This window comes from Bos indicus, chromosome 12 (genome assembly GCF_029378745.1).
Source record: "Bos indicus isolate NIAB-ARS_2022 breed Sahiwal x Tharparkar chromosome 12, NIAB-ARS_B.indTharparkar_mat_pri_1.0, whole genome shotgun sequence".
Lineage (NCBI taxonomy): Eukaryota > Metazoa > Chordata > Mammalia > Artiodactyla > Bovidae > Bos > Bos indicus.
In genome coordinates, this window is record NC_091771.1 from 77,913,451 (window position 1) to 77,928,949 (window position 15,499).

The 15,499-nt window shown below is 36.6% G+C and overlaps 1 protein-coding gene across 2 annotated transcripts in view; it reads left to right on the plus strand.

Annotated features, from left to right (window-relative positions):
- IPO5 (importin 5) overlaps nt 1-15,499 on the plus strand; it is a 59,247-nt gene that overhangs the window by 19,515 nt on the left and 24,233 nt on the right. For both annotated transcript variants that reach the window (XM_070800409.1, XM_019971646.2), the window contains 7 exons: nt 5,649-5,729; nt 8,063-8,255; nt 10,056-10,158; nt 11,233-11,329; nt 11,548-11,652; nt 13,907-14,029; nt 14,112-14,232. In XM_070800409.1, coding sequence (XP_070656510.1) covers nt 5,649-5,729; nt 8,063-8,255; nt 10,056-10,158; nt 11,233-11,329; nt 11,548-11,652; nt 13,907-14,029; nt 14,112-14,232 — 823 coding nt within the window. The remainder of the gene's footprint in view (nt 1-5,648; nt 5,730-8,062; nt 8,256-10,055; nt 10,159-11,232; nt 11,330-11,547; nt 11,653-13,906; nt 14,030-14,111; nt 14,233-15,499) is intronic.

Consider the following 15,499-nt stretch of genomic DNA (forward strand, 5'->3'; position numbering starts at 1 on the left):
TCTTTCCACCTATTTCCATCTCGTCCTCTTTCTCAGTCTAGTCTCTAATATCAGAAGCCGGATTTCCATTCCTCTCCCGCCTCCCCCCCACCCCCGCCCCCACACACAAGTTTTTGCGAAGTTGCCTTTAGGATTTCTTTCCAAGCAGCTTGCACCTTACTTTGCTCATCCTTCAGATAAATTTTCTTTGGTCTCTAGAGACTAATGGGATATCCTTGGACTTCCGTTGTCTATCTGGGCTAGTGCCACATGTTTAAGGCTTTTTTAAATTTCACCCAATCTAACCTGAATTTCTCTTTTTTTTAACCACCTTATTGGCTCCTGACCGCCAAAATGTGGAGCTGTGGATAAAGTTTCAAGAGACAGTATTTGAAATGTATCTGCAAGTTCATTTATCAGGTAGCGGTAAGGCACACTTGGTTCTGTAGAAGACTGTTGTTCGAGTGTGTTGAGATGCGATTTGAGACACGTCAAGGGAAGGGCAGAAACTTTCCAGTTTCTGTTTAGTGCATTATCAGATCCTATCCTCAGACTTGATTACATATGGAATTTTTTGTCACCACGTGATTGAAGATTTTTATAAGATTCAGTGAAGGAAAAGACAAAGATTCAATGAGGGATGTTCAGCCAGATATTCTTACAGAGCAAACATTTATTTTTACATAGCTAATGAAATCCTTTTCAGGACTCACGAGATTTTATAGTTGTTTTTAAAATCACAGCATCATTCCTACTTTAAATAGAGGATCTGCTGGTTACACTTAGTGGTTTTATGATCTGTGAGGTCAATACTTTGAAAGTTCAGTGCTGTGTGAAAAGCATTTTAAACTGTGATTAACTTTGTCCTAGTGACTGTCGATTCATTTATTATACACGTAATACATACTCAGGGTAAAAAATTCAAATTGCAAATAGTTTTTTATCCCATTCCCCAAAAGTAACCACTTTTAAGTGGTTATGCATCTTCCTTGCAAAATATTACATGTATATATATATACATTTATTTTTACACGAATGGGTTTATAATATGCATCCTGTTGCCCAACTTGGAATTTTTTATTCAGTGTATTTCACATTGCCCTATTAGAGGGTTTTGTTTTGCTTTTTAAAGCAGCTATGGATGCCTTTACTCAACCAGCCTCCTATGAATGAACGTTGAAGTTTCTAGTGTCCTGCTGGTAAAAACAGTGCTGTACATAGGAGTACGTGTATACTGTATTTTCAGACTTTTGGCAGGTTTGTTTGTATAATACTTAAAAGTTGTCTTTTCCTTAGAAGAGATATGCATTTGTTGGTTGCATCACTTTGCACTGATACCAGTGGGATGTGATGAGCCTGTAAAAACGTTTTAATGCTGTCTGCTAACTCTAGAGGTAATTTTTCACCAAAATAAGTTCTTAATCCCAACCCATAATAGAAATTTCCATGTGTTGCAAAGCAAAACAGCATTGTAATTAGTAAGCTAGTTTAATTCTCCCTCTTCCCTCCAGTTGCTTAAGTCTCTATTGTCAAGCCTAGTGGGGAATCTCTCTTCTATTGAACTAAATACCAATGTCTGGTTCAGCTTGAATTCCAATTGGTGCCTGTTGTAAATCTTTTATCTCTCCCATCACTTTGGGGATAGTTAGCAGCATTCAGCACATTTTCTCATCAAGAACAATTGAAAATAAGTACTTTTACGCTCTGAGTCTCTTTATTCTTAGTGAAAACATTCAGATACTATATTTTTCCTTTCATTGTCTATGCTGGGACTATGTTAACATGTAAAGTAAGTACTATAATACACAATTTTCTTAATTTGACAGAAAAGGTAAATGTTTGAGAGGAAGCTCCCTGGCACCATGTAATATAGCACTAAACTCGTCTGTAGATAGAGCTCCTTAGGAAAGCAAAATATTTGAAACAGAAATGGCTGCATGAAATGATACCTTAATACCACCTTCTTCTCTTTTTTGCCTTACAAAGTGAACCTTTTATAACTAATCAAACTAAATAAAATTGAATATTACAGTTTGTTGTAACCTGGAAGCCATTGGGCTTCCCTGGTGGTTCAGCAGGTAGAGAATCCACCTGCAGTGCAGGAGACACGGGAGACACCAGTTTGATCCCTGGGTGGGGAAGATCCCCTGGATTAAGAAATGGCAACCCACTCCAGTATTGTAGCCTGAAAAATTCCATGGACAGAGGAGCCTGGCAAGCTATAATCCATGGGGTCACAAAGAGCGAAGCGACTGAGCGCACACACACACCACAACAAATAACAGAATTTTTTCTTAACTAAAGAATTGGCAAGGGCTCAGTAAGTATTTGTGTAATTTACTCAGTCAAAATAAAAATACTTAGTTGACACATAAATACCAAACTGTTGACTAAGGTGACTTGTTTTGACTCCAGATATGAAGTCAAGTACATTTAAAAACTTATTGTTATATATTGTTGAAATCATTGAATGGTTTCAGAACTTTTAAAAAGATAAAGCTTTTTACATTGTACAAAGCATTTGGTAGGCTTTATTTCTATTAAATCTTAAAGGATTTTTCTCTTTAGCTTTACAAAAAAATGTTTCTGGTATTTGAAGAAATGATTTAAATGCCTCTAAGTCCCAAAATTCAGTAATTAACAGAATAAGTTGAATGTCCATGGCATTCATGAGTGGACATTCTTCTATGACATAAGCTTGAGTATTTCACTAATCATATATGCATGGATTTTATATTCTCAGTTGTTTCCAGTGACTTATATTCTTCATTGATTCTAGTACACTTGATTGATGAGATTTGAAGGAGGGCAACGTTTTAAAAATTTTACCTGAACCAGAGTGTTCGTTAGATAAAAGTTGTTTGTCCTGTCTTTACATTTCCACATACAAAGTAAGTGAAAGTGTTAGTTGCTCAGTTGTGTCTGACTCTTTAGGACCCCATGGACTGTAGCCCACCAGTCTCATCTGTTCATGGGATTTCCCAGGCAAGAATACTGGAGTGGGTTGCCATTTCCTTCTCCAGGGGATCTTCCTGACCCAGGTATTGAACCCAGGTCTCCCACATTGTAGGTAGATTCTTTACCATCTGAGTCCACCAGGGAAGCCCATATACAACGTAGGCTTGCCATAAATATGTATGGAATGAGTAAGATGAGTGCATATTAGCATTTCTCCTTTGGGAGGATTAGATGAGGTCTGCTTTACATTGTGTGATTGTTTTTGATGGTATCAAATGGAATTGCACTATGATTACAGTGACACTGCTCACATTTCATTGAACCTGCCTGGACTAGTGCTAGGAATATTCTTAGAAAAATTGTATTTGCTGTTCTCTAACCTGCTCGGTGCTGAGAATACAACCAAAAAGTGATACCGTTTCTGTCTTTGTGGAACTCCGTCTACTTAGGCTAAGAAAAAGTTATTCTTTTGACTTGAGGGCTGTGTTCTTGGCTGCCAAACTATCCTGACAATGTTGTGGTATAAATGTAATAATACTAGATCTGGATTGCCACACTGAAACATATCAAATGGGGAGACCCCTCTTGCAGGAGTCAGGGGTCACACTAAACTCTCATCTAGTTGACTTTTAATTTGTTTGGAATAGAGTTTAATAAGTTTTCTGAGCGTGGTATCTTAGTGAAGAATATTTTTTCCCCAGAACTTGATTTGGACCACTGAAAACTTAAATGTTTATAGCATCTACAGGGCAACAGGGGCTAAGCTAGTACAAGGAACAAAAAGACATTTTTATTGTACTGTTAGAGAGTTTGTTTAAATGAAAATACCTTTACATGAATTACCTCATTTCTGGATAAATTCAGACCCTCTTCTCTCCTCAGCTGTGAATGCTTTTGGTCACAGTTTTCAGCAGTGTTATGTTCCTATACGTTTATGTACTAGAGAGGAACTTGAGGTCATCAGAAGATTTTGTATTGTCTTTTCCTCAAAAATGTGTTCTTCCCCAAATTCAGATATTAAGAAGTTTGAAAACTAAATAGCACTGGTTGTTTAGGACAGTCAGGCTCCAGAGGTGAAACCCAGAGAGAGCATTCAGTGTTGGGGAGGTTCGGGGTATGGTTAGCCTCGGAAGACCAGAGTTCTTTGCACTATTTATTGGCTGTGATATTGAGCCAGTTGTTTAACTTCTGAGCCTTTATTTCCTTATCTGTCAATATCCCAGGGTACCACAGAGCACTAGACAAATGGGAGATGTGGATTCAAAGAAGTCCAGTTTTCCTTTCCCTGTCTTCATCACTTCTGACTAGAAAGAAAATAGGTAAATTATAGGGCACAGTAGCTGTTAAAGTGCAGGCCAGCTCTTTGAATTTAGCCTGCTGAGATATTAATGTGTTATCTACATGTTATACCCTTAAAGTGGATAGATGAGAATAGAATGTTTACTAAGAGACTTCTTGGGGAAAACAATTCCAAGTGTACTTAAAAGAATGATTTCTTTCCCACATTATTTGCATGCACATGAATCTATTTGTTGTTCAGTCTCTAAGTCATGTCCAACGCTATGCAGCCCGGTGAATTGCAGCCCGCCAGGCTTCTCTGTCCATGGGGATTTCCCAGGCAAGAATACTGGAGTGGGTTGCCATTTCCTTCTCTAGGGGATCTTTCCAACCCAGGGATTGAACCCACATCTCCCACGTTAGCAGGTGGATTCTTCACCACTGAGCCACCTGGGAGGTCCATGTGAATCTATACCTCTCTTCAGTTTACTTTCGTAGGCATCATATACTTAGGTCTTATATTTTGATCCACTCTTAACAATCTGCCTTTTAATTGGTGTCAGGTTTTGTTTTGTTTTTTAACTGTTTTAACAGTTCGCTCTCATTATTTATGTGATTAATTGAAAAGGGAAGAAGTGTCCTGAGTTACAAAACCTAGATTTCTAGATCTATTAAAGTGATATCAAAGAAATGATACTAAGTTTTCTGGCCAACTTTCTCCTGACCTTTTATGTATGTATATAAAATGATTTCAGTATAATCCTTGCTTGAAAGAAAATGTAGCATAGAGAATTTGAATACTTGCCCTTTCTCTGACTTGCTTCATCTGAGGTTGTTTCTCTGGTGGTTATAAGTGGTAATTTGAACCAGTTCTACATCATCTAATCAAAACAATGTTGACAAAATAAGCAGTTTTCCATGATGGAGAAGGATATTGAGTGAGCACTTAACTGGCAGCATGATAGCCCAAGTCACATTGATCAAGGTTTTGGTTCTCTTAGGCCTTGAGTTTTTGTTTTGTTTTTTCCTTTTAATTAATTTATTTATTTTAATTGGAGGCTAGTTACTTTACAGTATTGTAGTGGTTTTTGCCATACATTGACATGAATCAGCCATGGCTGTACATGTGTCCCCTATCTGAACCCCCCTCCCAGGCCTTGAGTTTTATTAATCAGAGGAGCCCTAAGATCCTGTACATCAGAAAAATCTATTTAAGAAGGGTGGAAAGGATCTTAATTAAGTCACTTATTTGATATTTTCCCTTTCCTGGCCTGTCCAAAGTATGTTCTGTCACAGGAGAAAACTTCCACCAGACCTAGATTGGTAGACTCATCATGCATGAATCTTCCCTGCTCTTCTTGTCATTTCCTGTCACTGGTGTACTTGTGAAGTTTTCTAACATGATATTCTAATCTTTAATGTTTTTCATGTAGGAAACCTATGAGAATATCCCAGGCCAGTCGAAGATCACATTCCTTTTACAAGCCATCAGAAACACAGCAGCTGCTGAGGAGGTACTTCTTTAATACCTGAGAAATATGCCTTTTTTTTTTTTACAAACAAGTTGGGTATCAGATGGTGGTCAGAGTGAGTAATGCGAACTGTTGTTTACTGTGTAGACGTTACCAGAACTCTGAACTTAATTCGTTGTGAAAAGCTACTTGGAATGATAATTTTTTAAAATACTCTGTTTTAAGAGTGAGAATTTCTTTTTTTCCATGTAAGATGGTGTATCTCGAATGTTTTCGAATTAATGGTTCTTAAATAATTACATACAAATTATTAAATTTAAGTGATTTTTTTAATAGTTATAAAAATTTTTCTTCCTAGGAACAGTTCATTCTAAAGGAGGAAATTGAGTTCAGTGTTCTAATGTGTTGCCAAATGAAAAAATACTTTATGCTTAAGCTATCTCTGGATGGTGAAGAATTTGTGCTACAGATGCGTAAGAACAAGGACACACTTTGTTAGAATCCTTTAAAAATGATGATTTTTAGCAAATTACCTAGCTTCTGTACTAAATTCAAATGTATAGTTTGTTACTGCTCTTCTATTCGTTTAACAGCCAACTTTGTCTTCTCAAAAGTAATATCCTTGTGTATAATGAATGTTCATTGAATAGCCTCCCTCATGGAAAAGGCATCAAAATACCCAAGTCTAGAAAACTTACTCCAAGTAAAAAACATTGCATTAGAATTTTGTAAAGTGATACTTTATTGCTAGCAGTCACATTAGATGTAAAATGCTTCTATTAACACATGATGGAAATGAAGTCACACTCATCTTCTTATAGTGTTACACCTGCCTTCTAGTAGGTCAGTTTAAGCTGGCAATTTAGTGCTTTCCAGTACCACTTAGGAAACACTATAAATGTGCCTCAGTTTTTTAAAACAGGTGATAAAAGACACTTCTTCACCTTTGTAACATACTATTTTTCTTTAATTTAAAATGTCAAATGTGAGGAAATGTCAAATGTGAGGAACAAACATAGAAGTAACTTAAATCCCTAAAATAGTTGGCTGTTTTAATTCTTGAAGATCGATGCAGGTTAGCTATGAAACGTTTTCAAGCCAAGAATAATGTGAAAATTATTGAATTTTATCTTTAAAATCCTATTTTGAACCCTCTTTAGATCTTACTTTGATTTATGAACTAGCCTCAGAACCTCCATAAGTCAGTGTATGTGTGAGAAGAATTGCACTAATTTTAACCATTGTTTAACCTGTCTTGAGGGGCTTCCCTGGTAGCTCGGATGGTAAAGAATCTGCCTGCAGTGCAGGAGATGCGGGTTCAATCCCTGGGTTGGGAATATCCCCTGGCGAAGGGAATGGCTACCCACTCCAGTATTCTTGCCTGGACAATCCCCATGGACAGAGAAGCCTGGGGGGCTACAGTCCATGGGGTTGCAAAGAGTTGGACATGACTTAGCAACTAAGCACTGCGTAGCAACCTCTCTGAATCCTTTGTAGAGCATAAATTAAATTTTTCTCTCTGCCAGAAATGATTCCAAGTAAGATTCAGATAATGGAAAAAGTGGAAATTTTTATTTTTATGGCTTTTTGTTGTCACAATATCAAAATAGTTACAGTGATCCATGAGTACTTGCAGTCCAGAAAAAAAGAACATGAAAAATTCAGTTTAATATTTTCAGTGGTTTATTGACTTGATAAAATTTTAAAATGGCATTTGTTTCAGCTTTCTTTTAATAATCTGAAGGACTATTATGTAGGAAATGCCGAATTTAAATACATTTTACAGATACGAAAATGGGTTAGTAATACACTTGCTGAGATTAGTTAGTACTTTTTAGGTGTGCGGAACTTGTAATATTTGCATGAATGAAATATAAAGACAAATGGATTTGATAGCATTTTATGTAAGAGGCTAATGAAAGGGTAATAATATAGTAAGATAGGCCAGGCTGGGAGCATAAGATTAAATAGGAAAGGTACTTTATATACTGGAATGAGAGCCAGATAGAGACATAAGAAAAGACTTATTACAGGGTTTTTGACTTACATAAGATTTGCTTTTCTCCAAAGAGAATATTAAAAATACAAATTAAAGACAGGTTCATCATTACCAGGATTCAAGGTGTAATACGCTCAGGGCTTTTCCTCAGCTATAAACAAATAGCCTTTGTATGGCATTTTCTGTACAAAAGACTAATGTGATTAGAAAGATTTTTATATTTTTTATGTATTTTACCTTTTTTTAAACAAAATGCTTTTGAAATGAACTGTAAAAATAGAATAGTGAAATATATCAATGGCAGAGTGAATGTAGTTTGTTGGAAATTTTTTCTCCAGTAAGACACCAGGTCATTAACAATGTTATCTATTTATAGGCTAGACAAATGGCTGCCGTTCTCCTAAGACGTCTTTTGTCCTCTGCATTTGATGAAGTCTATCCAACTCTTCCCACTGATGTTCAGACTGCCATCAAGAGTGAGCTACTGATGATTATTCAAATGGAAACACAGTCTAGCATGAGGAAAAAAATTTGTGATATTGCTGCTGAACTGGCCAGGAATTTAATAGGTGTGTATGCAAATACAGTTATCATTATGTTACGGAAGAAAGTGAGTACATATTTCTTTTTTTGTTTCAGTGGAATCTTAGAGGACGAATCACAAGTACTTGAGTATCATTTATTCTGTTCAAAATGAAAGTGATTGTGGATTTTGCGTTTAAAACCAAACATTACAGATGTTGTGAAATGCAGATATAATTCTTACCTCTTAATCTTCAAAACCATTTCTCTGTAGAGAAATAATTTTCTAGTTTACTTTACAATTGTCAGTTTTATCTTCCCCATAATCTGTAGTTTTGAAAGTATAGTCTAACTTACAAACCTGGCAATAGAAGTAGAAATCATGGACTCTAGGAGATTTTGTGCCGTTATATTTGTGTTTATAAATTAAGCACGTGTGCTTACTATACTACTATAGTTTGTTATTCAGTACCACAAAATATTTTTAGAAATTAAGTTAAAACATTTGAAAATGCATTTTATCAGCAGCCAGATCTTTTTTTGGTCACACTTAAAACAGTAGTAGTATAATTGGATATGCTGTTACTTTTTTTTTTTTTTGACAGAATCATCATAAACTCTGTTCACTTAGGTGGTATTTTTTAAAGGTTGAAAAGAATAATTCACTAAGATAAGGCTAACTTGGAAAATATTTTTAGTTGTGCTTAGTGAATTATGACATGACTTTTTAAATCTCCTTTCCTGGTGGCTCAGTGGTAAAGAATCCGCCTGCAATGCAGGAGATGCAGATTTGATCCCTGGGTCAGATCAGAAAGATCCCCTAGAGAAGGAAATGGTAACCCAGTCCAGTATTCTTACTTGGGAAATTCCGTGGGCATAGCAGCCTGGCAGGCTGCAGTACATAGGGTCACAAAGGAGTCAGACGCCTAAGCAGCTAAACCGCCGCCACTAGTAATGCGTATGTTCAACTTACTGATACAGCCAGTTCTTGAAAATTAATAGGAAATGTGTTAAGTTTTTAAGTAAGTTCTAAACCCACAGAAACTTGAATTTTTAAGTAACTTGGGAAGTTCTATTTTCAAATTTCTTGCAGATGAAATTTTTATAGGTTACATCACTCCTAACTCAAAATCACTTAATAATGGAAAAAGTGCTCTCTCCATAAATTTTTCTGTTATCCCACTTCTCCTTTCAGAGAAGTTCAGCAAATATGGGGGCGATTTTTAAAAAAGAAAAAATGCATAACATGTCTATATTCTCTGTAACTCCTAAGTTCTTTGTGACAGTAAAACCAACAGGTCTTAACTGGTTCAGTAGATTTTTGTGGTTCATTTTTATCGCAAGGTATCACAAAAATCTGTGTTTTGAAATCTGTTTAAAATGTCAACACATTGATAACATCCTGTAGCACTTAAAACTGCAAAGCGTGAACAGTGCTCTGGGATTCCCATTCTGCAGTTTGTAAGCAATAAGTATTTTGGTTTCAAGACTTGTTATCAGATACTTACTTTGCCTACTTTTTAGCCTCTTTAATAGCAATAATATGTGTGAAGGATTCAACTAGTCACATAGTCAAAGTGTGCTTTCTTTTCTCCAAATCCCCCTCCTGAGAAATAACCACCACTAATACCTGTGCTTCTGTAACCCAGATTTACACAATTGTTTTTTACTAGATTATAATGCCATTTTATGATAGAAGGACTTGGTTTCATTAAAATTTTTGTAAAAACAGAGCAAGTGACACTTTCTATAGCCACATATTTTGAATGAGGCTTCTGAAATGAATTCACCGTCAATATTTTGAAGTTTAATTTACACACCTTATGCCTGGATTTCTTTACTTTTAGATGAGGATGGCAACAACCAGTGGCCTGAAGGTTTGAAGTTCCTTTTTGACTCCGTCAGCTCTCAAAACATGGGACTGCGGGAAGCTGCCCTTCATATTTTCTGGTATATACATTGGGCTGATAAGCTTGGAAAATTTAATGTTATAAGTGCCCGAAGTGCATTTTAATTGATTGTTTTACTCTAGTTTAACGTTTTAGCCTTAAAGAATGCCTCTAGATAACCTTTGTACTTCTGTTGGAAGCAAAATTGGAAAGAACAAAGCTTTTCATTTGATATTATGAATCTTTTTGTTATATGAGGAGTCTCTGCAGTTTTTATTCCTTTCCTTTGTCCTTTATGATTCTGAAAAAATTTCTGGGACAGTTTGTTCTTCAAGAGATTAACAGTACCAACTGTAACTTTTAGAAAGCCATTCTAATATTAGCATCTGAAAGAAAATTGTGAACCCCCACTGTCTTGGTCTGTGACCAAGCTTTATAAAAATGTATTTTAATTATCTCATTTATAAGCAAATGATCTAAGTTTAGAATTAAATGATTGTCTGCATTTAAAAAGTGTGGCCTAGTGTACAGTTCTGCATTTAAAATAATAATATATAATTGAATTTGTAACTTAGCAAGATCTCTCTTTTTTTTTTTTAATGAGATCTACCTTGAACCTCTAAAGAAGGGTAGATATGACACCATTTTCTACTTTAGTTGTCAAATGTATCTTGTTTCTATCAAAGGTCCAAACTGGAGAATTAAGTAAAGGTATTCAGTGTAATTATTTACCAGATTTAAAATAGAGCAGAATGTGGACTGCCTGGATACCAGGGCTGGAAGCAGCTTGTGAGCATGGTTAGTATAGTTACCCCTGAACCCCGGTGCTTGCTCTTGTCCCGTCCTGTACTCCGGATCAGCTTCCTGCTGAGACAGGGCAGTAAGGGTAAAGCAGAGACCTGGGCAGGTGTGCTCCTGACTCCCCTCTTCTCCCAGTCTGATCTCCTCTGCTGCATTGTTTCTGTTCACCCAAGCCCAGAGAAGAATTGCTTGGAGGTCGGGTAGGTGATGTTCAGCCTTAGGGATTAATGTAAACTATTGAGTCATGTAAATAAACATAGAATTAGATGTTCTAGCTGACAACTTACTAAGATATAACATAGTTTTCAGAGGATGTTTTCTATCGTATTTTCAGGAACTTCCCAGGAATTTTTGGGAATCAGCAGCAACACTATTTAGACGTCATCAAACGGATGTTAGTTCAGTGCATGCAAGATCAGGAACATCCATCGGTGAGTAATTTCCATTCCATTAATATTAACACATAATTTAATACAGCATCTAACTTGTGAAAGAATCTGTGTGTTTGGAGATTGTCTTGGCTCTTATACTTGAAAATATAAATACTAGTGTTACTGATAAAGACAATTTCATCTTGTGGAAGGAAACTTGAATTTGCACGTCTTTCAAAAATGTCTCATGTTTGGCATTTGTCCTGTCTTCATTTCAGATCCGAACATTATCTGCTAGAGCTACCGCTGCGTTTATACTTGCCAACGAGCATAATGTTGCTCTGTTCAAGCATTTTGCAGACTTGTTACCCGGTTTCTTACAGGTAAGAAAATAGGTGATAATTATATCCTTAACTAGTTTTCTGTTGCTTAAATTCTCATCAGAGTTCTGTATTGCATTCATTTATTCATTAAATATTTATTGCCTGCTGTGTGCCAACTAAGGATACAGCAGTGAACAAAACATGCACGTTTCTTAATATTTTTTGCCTTTGATATACCTTGGGTCTCTTCGTTTCAAATTTTTTCTTTAAGGCAAATGATAATAAGCAACATATGCTGATTATTGAGTATATAATCACAGTAGGTTATTTCTATTAGAACAACCAAATAACCTATGAAATGCTCATTTTACAGAAGGAAAAGCTAAGGAGGGGATAAGAAACTTGCCCAAGGTCACAGTGTTGAGTGGTGCATGGTGGAGTTGTGCATAGTTGAAACCCAGATTGGACCATAGTCTTTACTGTTAAATACAGGGCTTGTGACAGTTTATATCACAAAGTAATTTTACAGTTAAACATTACTGGAAGCCAAGGATAAATTATTATTTTAAGGACATCTGCCCCAATGAGAAAGTAAAATGAACTTGGGGAAGTTAGAGTAATTGGTCTCAACCTTGTCAGACTTCAAACCTCCTTTTATAACAAGTATTTTATAATTTTCCATATTCCCTCTTAAAATGAAATGAATTTGTGTGCATACAGCTTATGTACGCATATAAGTTTTTAAAATATCAATGTATGGTTGTAAGTGGATACAAAGGAAAAAGAGAAAGTAATGTCTAGTAAAATGATATGCTTTTCCACATATAAATGCTAGGGCCTGACCCAACACAGACATAGGAGACTAGGTGATTTCTACACGGTCTATACGAATGCAATAGCTAAAAATGTGGACTGATAGATATTATTGGCAATTTGAACACCATGATTTGTGTTACTCTTGGTGTTTTGAACTGGTGATTTCCAGAAAAGGTACGGTTCCAGATGAAACAAAATACGGGTTCCTTCTTTATTTGTACAGTATCTGCATTTTAGGGAAGAAATATATCATAGTACATTAAAACAGGCAAAAAAGAATTTGTGAGTTAGGGTCTAGGTTGAGACCATTATAAATGAGTTTTTTAATGTATATGTTTGACATAATCATGTAAAGATGCATAATACGGTCAAATGAATTCCTCATAAGCGTTAGTGTCACGGGTGTGGGACATCTAGTACCCCAGCCTTTCCATGTCCTCAATCTTGTGACAAACAAAGAAACACCCCTGAGAGAGATAGTGCCCTATTGAGGGCCAGATTAGAGAGGGTTTAGGGAAACTGAAATGGCAACCCACTCCAGTATTCTTGCCTGGAGAATCCCAGGGATGGCGGAGCCTGGTAGGCTGCAGTCCATGGGGTCGCTAAGAGTCAGACACGACTGAGTGACTTCACTTTCACTTTTCACTTTCATGCATTGGAGAAGGAAATGGCAACCCACTCCAGTGTTCTTGCCTGGAGAATCCCAGGGACAGCGGAGCCTGGTGGGCTGCCGTCTATGGGGTCGCACAGAGTCGGACACGACTGAAGTGACTTAGCAGCAGCAGGGAATCTGAAACTAAAAAGTTCATATGTGATAGAATTGCTGCCAGGACTTAGTAGAAACTTTTTTCCCATGATACTAAGCTGAAAAGATAGTTTGGTCAATGACAAAACATTAGCTGATGAAACAAATGTTTTATATTACTGACACATCTTGACTTACTATTTAATTTTGTATTTTTCTTGTCTCAATTTAGAGTAAGTTAAAATGTTAGCCAGAACTTCTAGGAGTTATGGCTGTGATATAAGCAAAGGTAGATACAGAATGCTACATTAAAATTCCACAGTGACTGAACTTGTCATTAAAGAGAAATACAGTATAATTGGACACTTTAAATATATCATGGGATCTAGTATTTACTATCTGTATGAATTTTGGAAGGACAGAGAAAAGGAGATTCCTTCTGGTTGTGAAAACACTTCCTTGCCGGTCTTAAGTTTTGTCGTTGTGGTTATTGGAGATTGACTGGTTTTAATTTTGACTTAGGTTTAAATCTTTATATTATACGTTTGTAGTTAACATTAGACTAGAGTAAAATATGTATGTAGTTGTAGGTAGAACATCTGCATAAGGTTGATTGCAAAGTTATTTAGTGAAAAAGAGCACACGAGCGTTTCTCTGTTGTCCTTTCCTCTTGATACTCTGGCTAATGAGGCATCATAAAGTGGCTGTTGAACACAGACTTTTTTTTTTTTTAATCTATTTCATCTTTTCTAGGCTGTAAACGACTCCTGCTACCAGAATGATGATTCAGTCCTAAAATCCCTTGTTGAGATTGCAGACACGGTTCCAAAGTATTTACGTCCTCATTTGGAAGCCACTTTACAGCTGAGTCTAAAGGTAAATTAAATAGTGCAGTGAATGTTCTGTTTCTTGTTTTCAATGAATCAACTAAATGTGTACAAATATATTTTCTTTGTAGTTGTGTGGAGACACTGGCCTCAATAACATGCAGCGCCAGCTTGCCCTGGAAGTAATCGTGACCCTCTCTGAGACTGCAGCTGCTATGTTAAGAAAACATACCAATATTGTTGCACAGACAAGTAAGTCAAAAGTCTAAATAGTTTGTTTTAAGGTGGAAAAATTGTCGGATAGGTTTGCTGAGAGTTGTGCCAGGCCACAGATTTATTGGAAGACTGAACGTCCTTTCAAACTCAGGTGAATCTGTGAAAATGCACCAGTACATTCTTAACTGCATAGGCCCGACATGATGGCTATGCTCCAGCACCCTGAAACCTCAGCGTAGCAAGCGTGGTTTGTCATCCTTGGAAGTGAACCAAAAGATGTGTAAGACCTCTGGGGAAAAGACTAATAAGAGAACCCAATGTCAGTACCCTTTAAATTAACCTAAAAGTTCAGTATAATTTCAGCCCAGAATTATAATAGAATTGGTCATGATAAGATAGAGTCTAATGTAGGGCCTGGAGTAGCCAAGACAATTTTGATGACTGAAGTGCAGGTCTTGCCTATCAGCTGTGAAGATTTAGTTTGTTGATGGTGCAGCTATAGACAGATGAATCAGATGGGACAAGGTGGCCCAGCAGCAGATCTGCTCACGTGGAAACAAATTGAACTTTGATAATTCATCAAAGATAGTTTGCACGACTGGTTGTTTCTATGGGAAAAACATATTCGAACCTCAATTTTCAGTTGATTAGACATGAAATAATACAGATACATTTTACATATAAAGCTTAATAGTAGAAAGTGGTATTTTTTTTAAAGACAGAGTCAAAATCATAAGTGCAAAACATTGCTAAATTTGTACTAAAACAGTTGTTTGACCAACCAAATACACCATAAATGAGATCAAAAGATAAGCCAGACTGGAAGAAAGTAGTTGAGTGCACACATCAACAGAGTTTTGCTGTGCGGAAAACAGTGGTTGGAAACAGGAAATTCACAAAAGTTATAGCTGTTGAACACTGCTCAGTCTCAATAAACACGAGTGTAATTGTGGAACACCAGTTGTCAGAGTTTGACATTGTCAGGTGGTGGTTGATGAAGGGTGTGGGGCAGAGAGGACTCACAGGAGACGTCACACCTGTGACATAAGATCGGCCTCCTTTTGAGCTTCCCATAGGAATTAAGTTTATGGTGCCACTATGGAGAGCATTTGAGTGGGTTCTAGTAATAAAGATACTTGTAACAGTTTCAAGCACAGAAACAGAGAGGAAAGATTGATTTGTCCAGGGTTGTATAGCCTGGTTGTACAGACCGGGTTTAATATATGTTCTCTTCCTTTTCCCAATGCCCTGAACGTGCTCTTGTCAAGGAGATAGGTGTATCTCATCAAAGCACATTTTGCCA